The sequence below is a fragment of the Corylus avellana genome, chromosome ca1, assembly GCF_901000735.1.
Source record: "Corylus avellana chromosome ca1, CavTom2PMs-1.0".
In the NCBI taxonomy this organism is placed as follows: Eukaryota; Viridiplantae; Streptophyta; class Magnoliopsida; order Fagales; family Betulaceae; genus Corylus; species Corylus avellana.
In genome coordinates, this window is record NC_081541.1 from 11,135,478 (window position 1) to 11,142,652 (window position 7,175).

At 34.0% G+C, this 7,175-nt stretch overlaps 1 protein-coding gene across 1 annotated transcript; it reads left to right on the top strand.

The window, feature by feature from the left end:
• Positions 1-281: 281 nt before the first annotated feature.
• On the top strand, positions 282-5,969 carry LOC132187594 (peptide methionine sulfoxide reductase B5-like). Its single transcript, XM_059601955.1, has 3 exons — positions 282-617; positions 5,343-5,499; positions 5,588-5,969. The coding sequence occupies exons 1-3, from the start codon at positions 523-525 to the stop codon at positions 5,750-5,752; spliced, it is 417 nt and encodes a 138-aa protein (XP_059457938.1). The 5' UTR covers positions 282-522; the 3' UTR covers positions 5,753-5,969.
• The last annotated feature ends 1,206 nt before the right edge of the window (positions 5,970-7,175 follow it).

Genomic DNA, 7,175 nt, shown 5'->3' on the forward strand with positions numbered 1-7,175 from the left:
TGGCCAAAAATGGGGTGGTTCGGCCACCCCATGTTGGCAAAGGAGCCACCCCGATGGTTCTCCGATTTTTTTTTTTTTTTAATAATATTTTTCATTTTCTTAAAATATATATATTTAGTTGGAATTATCGGTTGGGAAATGAATAGAAAAATAGTTACTTAGTTGGAATTATCGGTTGGGAAATGAATAGAAAAATAGTTATTTTTGAAAGTTGAGATGATTTTTTTGAGTTGCAGAAACCAAGAATCAGTTGTTACTATAGCTGTAACAGTGCTGCGCACTATCGCCCTGGATGGGGGCAAACACAGCCACAAATTTAAATTGGGCCACGTCGATCTTTAGCACTTCCCGCGACCTACTTCGCCTAGAGCCCCACGTCCCAATTTTCCGTCCACGTTCACTTTCCCAGGAAATTATTATTTTTCCTTGAATCAGTCTCCAGACGGGCTAGTTTGATTCATTTTTATAGTCTTGTTTGTGACCTTGAAGCTGTGATAGACAGTTAGTAGCAGAGTGGTGGGAATGGCTGCACCGGGTTCGGTTCAGAAAACAGAGGAGGATTGGAGGGCTATACTCTCTCCCGAGCAGTTTCGGATTCTTCGACAGAAAGGGACAGAGTAATTTCCTGTCTCTTTTTCATGTCTTAATGTCGTCAAAGAGAGGTTTGCTTTGATGGGTATTTTGCTATTTGGGTGTGTTATCGGTTTCTGAGGATAGGATCTGATGAATTAACTGATTTTGATTTTTTTTTTTTGGTCTGATTTTGCCAGATCTGAAATTTCTTTAATTGAACATGGTTAAATTGAACAAATTTATGCTATTGAGTTGTTAATGTACGTATTCCATATATTTTGGGTTGTTGCTAAAATGTTATTTATTAGAAAAAAAGTGGATCTCCTGTTTCTTTTTTCATGTTTGAATGAGGTCAAAGAGAAGTTTATTTTAATAGGTATTTGGCATTTTGGGCATGTAATCGATTTCCGAGGACATCCTTCTGATGAATTTGCTGATTTTTTTTTTTTTTTTTTAAATTTTGTTTTGGGGTTTAATTTTGCGTTTGGAGCAGAAATTTGTTTTGTTGAACATGGTTCATTGAGTAAATGTATGCTACGTCCATTGTTTATATTTTGCTAAATTTTTTTTTTTTTTTTAATTGAAAAAAGGAATTGTAGAAGACTTTGTTCTAGGTTAAAACTATAAATATGCAGATTTGCATTGATTTCCCAAAAGGCCATTACAATATCATACCCTTTTATGGAAAAAAAATAAAAACAAGTTGAACGCGCCTAACTACTTCCCTTACATAACATCCAATGGAGCCGGAATTGTTTTGAATCCAAGTAAATATCAAACTTTTTTTTTTATGGAAACTACTAGATTTTTTTCTTCTTCTACTTTTATTATCTTAGGTGAGTGATTTTGGGAGATTCAGTTTGATTTTATTTGTTTCTGTAGCACGGTGTGATTAGGGATTATTGAGGTCCTGTAACCTAGGAAATCAATTCTTTTTCATCTTCTTCTTCTTCTGGGAGATTCAATTTGATTTTATTTGTTTATGTAGCAGGTTGTAATTAGGGATTATTGAGGTCCTGTAACCTGAGAGAGTGCTTTTTTTTTTTGGTAGATTTAAGGGTCCTTATTTCTTTGTATATTTAAGGGTTCTTAAAATCTTTTGTAGATGTAGTGTCAATTTGGTTTAGCGGTTTTAAAACATGCAGTTTGAAAAAATAATGATTTCAAAATGCAGTTAAATGTTTGGTGGTTTAGCTTTTAAAATTGCATGTTTTAAAAAACACAATCCTCTCACCTATAGTTTGAAAACGTGCATTTTTTTTTCAAACATGCTTTGGCTTGCGAAATCGTGGGGTGAAATGCCCCACACCGTTAAGCCCTCAACAATCTTCTCATACTTAATGTACTTGTTTTTTGCTAATGATGATAAACATATGGGTGTGAGCTGCAACATGAATTGTTGTGGCTTTGAACAATTAATTTACCCTTTTGTTTCTGATGCAGAATGTTCAAAATATAGCAATTGCAACTATTAGATCCGAAGGGTTGGTGTTTCTCCTTAATCAACCTTTTTTGTTTTTTTTTTTTTTGTCAATCTGTCTGTATTCCTTGTTTTCTGTTGATCTTCGTTTCTTTGTCAAACTTCAGAAAAACGTTTCTCCTCATTTCTTTGTAGATCTAAGGGTCCTTAGTTTTATTGTGTTGTATTTTGCAAAAGTCTTCTCATATGATGGGCATATGGTTGTGAACCACAACATGAATTGTTGTGGCTTTGAAGAATTAGTTTATCCTTTTGTTTCTTATGTAGAATGTCTAAAATATAGCGTTCAGGACTATTGGTTCCAAATGGTTGCTATTGCTACTTAGCCAACCTTCTTTCTTTCGTTCTTTTCTTTTCTTTTCTTTTTTCCTTTTTTTTGGGGTTATTTAAGGGTCCTTGCTTTCTTTGTAGATTTAGTGGACAATTTTTAAAAATGCAATTAAGCGGTTTGTAAAATCGTGGTTCGGCCTTTAAAATCTAATGTTTTTTAAAATGCAACCCCCTTGCAAGTGCTTTGAAATCGTGATTTTTTTTTACATTTTCAACACACTTTGGCTTGCAAAATTGTTGGGTCAAACACACCTTAAGTTCGCAACAATCTTCTCATACTAAATGTACTTGTTGTTTGCTGATGATGATAAACATATGGGTGTGAGCTGCAACATGAATTGTTGTGGCTTTGAACAATTAATTTACCCTTTTGTTTCTGATGCAGAATGTTCAAAATATAGCAATTGGAACTATTAGATCCAAATGGTTGCCATTTCTCCTTAATCAACCTTTTTTTTTTTTGTCAATCTGTCTTTATTCCTTGTTTTCAGTTGATCTCTTTTTTTTTTTTTTTTTTTTTGGGATAAATAATGTATATTCAAGCAACACGTGCACAGAGAGTATACGAGAGACCCCTACTCCGTAGAGAAAGAAGAGCATAAATCTAGAAATTCAGAAAAAGTAGAAGTAGGTAATCTTCTTTTTTGGTCAAACTTCAGATGATGTTCTCCTTGTTTCTTTGTAGATGTAAGGGTCCTTTGTTTTATTGAGTTGTAAGTTTGCAAAAGTCTTCTCATATGAATTGTTGTGGCTTTGAAGAATTAATTTATCCTTTTGTTTCTGATGTTTGTACAAAGTTCAAAATGTAGTATTCAGAACTAATGGTTGCTATTGCTCTTTACTGAACCTTTTTTTTTTGTCAATCTTTCTTTATTTCTTGTTGTTTGTTTATATTTTTTCAGAACTAATTGTTTTTTTGTTCTTCTTCTTCTTCTTCTTCTTCATTCTTTGTAAATTTAGTGTCCATTTGGTTTAGCAGTTTCAAAATGGGGGGTTTGAAAGAATAACGATTTCAAAATGTTGTTAATGAAAAATTTAGTGTCCATTTGGCTTAGCAGTTTCAAAACGGGGGGTTTGAAAGAATAACGATTTCAAAATGTTGTTAATGAAAACACAATTTTAAAAAACACAATTAAGCGATCGGTAAAATCGTGGTTCGGCCTTTAAAATTGTGCATTTTTAAAAATCCAATCCCCTTGCTTGTGGTTTGAAAACTTGGTTTTTTTCACGTTTTCAACCTGCCATTTTTTTCAAATGCACTTTCGCTTGCAAAATTGTGGGGTGAAACTCACACTTAAGTCTGCAACAATCTTTTCATGCTGATGATGATAAACATATGGGTGTGAGCTGCAACATGAATTGTTGTGGCTTTGAACAATTAATTTACCCTTTTGTTTCTGATGCTGAATATCAAAATATAGCAATTGGAACTATTAGATCCGCTATTTCTCCTTAATCATCTTTTTTTTTTTTTTTTGTCAATGTATTTATTCCTTGTTTTCAGTTAATCTTCTTTTTTTGTCAAACTTCAGATAGAATTTTCTCCTCGTTTCTTTGTAGCTCTAAGGGTCCTTAGTTTTACTGTGTTTTAACTTTTCATATGATGGGCATATGGTTGTGAGCCACAACATGAATTGTTGTGTATTTGAAGAATTAATTTATTCTTTTGTTTCTGATGTAGAATGTTCTAAATATAGTATTTAGAACTGTTGGTTATGAACGGTTGCTATTTTGTCAATCTTTCTTTATTTTTATTATTTCTTTTGTCAATTTTATAGTGAGAATTTTTTCCTTTGTTTTTTTTGGTTAGATTTGAGGGTCCTTATTTCTTTGTATATTTAAGGGTTCTTAGATTCTTTGTAGATTTAGTGTCCATTTGGTTTAACGGTTTCAAAACGTGTAGTTTGAAAAAATAACGATTTCAAAACACAGTTAAAGGTTTTGGTAAAATTGTGGTTTTACCTTTTGAATCGCACATTTTTAAACGTGCAACCACTTTGCCCCACACGAGGCCATTTTTTTCAAATGTGTTTTGGGGTCAAACGCACCTGATAGTCCACGACATTCTTCTCATACTAAATGTACTTGTTGTTTGCTGATGATGATAAACATATGGGTGTGAGCTGCAACATGAATTGTTGTTGCTTTGAACAATTAATTTACCCTTTTGTTTCTGATGCAGAATGCTGAAAATATTAAATATTCTGAACTATTATTTCCAAATGGGTGTTATTGCTCCTTAGGCAGCCTTCCTTTTTTTGGGGATTCAATATTTCGTTATTACTTGTTTTCTGCCAACCTTTTATTTTTGGATAGTTTTCTTTGCAGATTTAATGGTCTTTAGGTTTGTTGGGTTGTATAATTAAGTTTGTAACAAGCTTCTCATACTAGATGTAATTGTTCTCTAAGGATGCTAAATACTTTCGTGTGAGTTGCAACATGAACTGTTGTGGCTTTGAAGAATTAATTTACCCTTTAGTTTCTGATGCAGATTTTTTTTTTTTTTTTTTTTTTTTTTTTAAAATAAAAAGTAACTATGCTTCCCGATGGTTTGCTATTGCTCCTTAGTCAACCTTTTTTTTTGGTGAATCAGTTTTTTTTCCTTGGCAAATTTGTGTTTTGTTTTAGTCTGTTATCCAAGGTCGCAACCCTCAATCTTGCATGTGATACTTTGATCGAGCCAATGTGACTATGTGCTCGAGCAGGTGCTAGGCTCTTGGTTTTGATTCACCTGAGCATTTCATAATTGTTCTGAGACATGGCTGACTTAATAAACAAATTGAAAATTTAGACTTGTGGTTCCTGTAGTACTCATAAACACCCTCACATTGCCTTTGAGTCGTGTAGTTTTAGATGAGTTTGTTCTTTTGTTATACTAACATACCAAATTACCCAATAAAGTCTTATATAGTTTAGATGAGTTTGGGCTGTTGCTATACTAACATTTCATAATTTACAGGCTGAAAGGCACCGGGGAATATAATAAGTTTTATGAAGAAGGGATTTACAACTGTGCTGGTTGTGGAACACCACTTTATAAATCCACAACCAAATTTGACTCTGGCTGTGGTTGGCCTGCCTTCTTTGAGGGTTTCCCTGAAGCCATAACTCGCACTGTGAGTCTATTCCTCAGTTATTGTTGTTGTTTTCATTGCTATGAAACATTTTTAAGTGGAATTGATGATTGATAGAACAATTTTGCAGCCGGACCCAGATGGGAGGAGATCTGAAATTACATGCACAGCTTGCGGTGGGCACTTGGGTCATGTTTTTAAGGGGGAGGGGTTCAAAACTCCTACAGATGAACGCCACTGTGTTAACAGTGTTTCCATTAAGTTTGCTCCCGCAAATTCTGCTCCTTCACTGTGAAGTATTTGGAGGTTCTGATTTCCCAGGAACATGCATCTTGTGTACAATCTTTTGTTTAGTGTAATTTGTAAAGCCTCCCAGAAAGATCCACATGGTGGCAGGGCGATGAACGATGACTTAAGTGTGACATTTATGTGAACAAAACCTTTTGTTTGTCTTATCACATGGCTTTGTTAATAGTTTTAATAAAGGGCCTGCACCATGAAATTCTTCTCAATCTCTTTGTGGAACGGCAATTTTCCTTTCATTCATGTCCAAGCTTTTACACAGAAATCGTGGCAATATGTTTGCCTTCTTCTCTCCAGGCCTTTCAACCATCTTTGTGAAAGAAAAGAAATGTCCACGAAACAGAAAAAGAACAGCAGCAATTAAAGAAAACGAATAGCTGAATGGGAACAAACAAGTCCTCGCAAGATCACCCAAAAAATAAATCGTCAAAACTCAGTTTACCCGTGTTGAAGGAGGAGACGTTGATCATTTTCAAGTAAAGAGAATAACGTTGGCACACAAGATAACTTTCCCAGTTCTCAATTTGGTCTGCTTCATTCAAGCAATGGTTGCTTTGTTGGCCTGGAGTTGAAAGAAGTGATCCCATAATTGAGGGTTTATTTGGGATTGCGTTTGAGAGGCCTAAAAGTGCTTTTAACACTCAAAAAGTTCGTTTGAGAAAAAAAGTACTCGTTTAGTAAAAACAATTAAAAACGCTTTTAAAGGTTTAAAAAGCCTAAAAATGGTCAAAAACACACTTTTAACAAAAGCTTAAAAATAAAGCTTTTACCCAAAAGCTCTTTTTGACTTAAAATCTCTAATTTTCAAACCCAATCCCAAATAGGCTCTAAGCAACCCAATTTTGAGCGATTGACTCTTTGGTTTTAAGAATAAGTGATTGCTATTCTCCAATCCTTATTGCCCAAATTTATAATGGACACTTGGTGCTTGTTTAGGATAGCGTTTGAAAAATAGAATTTTTAAGTCAAAAAACATTTTTTGACAAAAGCTTAAAAATCTAAATGTGTGTTTTGACAAAGGTTTTTTATGCCCTTAAAAGCGTTTTCAATTTTTTTTTTTTCCAAATGAGTACCTTTTTTTTTTTATTTTTTTATTATTATTATTATTATTATTATTATTTAAACGAACTTTTTTAGTGTTGAACGCACTTTTAGACTCCTCAAACACTCCCAAATAGACCCTTAATGTGTTTCACTTATTGAACATCGTTCTTTGATCAGTTCGCTACTTTGGATGCTGAAGGCGTCCATTTGGCATCCTTGGAGCGATCTCGTAGTTTCTATGAGATGGGGTTGGTCCAGCATCTGCCGCATTTCGCTCTAAGAGTTGAAGGGAGATAATACATCTACATGACTACTAACCTTCTACACAATGACTACATGGCACATCGGTAGTGACAACCTAAAGGCTGAAA

What these genes read in the sequence shown, in the direction of transcription:
- LOC132187594 (XM_059601955.1), top strand. Translation starts at nt 523, where the DNA reads ATGGCTGCACCGGGTTCGGTTCAGAAAACAGAGGAGGATTGGAGGGCT. An exon ending in CTTCGACAGAAAGGGACAGA is followed by an intron (nt 618 to 5,342) that starts GTAATTTCCTGT and finishes CATAATTTACAG; the next exon opens with GCTGAAAGGCACCGGGGAAT. An exon ending in CTGAAGCCATAACTCGCACT is followed by an intron (nt 5,500 to 5,587) that starts GTGAGTCTATTC and finishes ACAATTTTGCAG; the next exon opens with CCGGACCCAGATGGGAGGAG.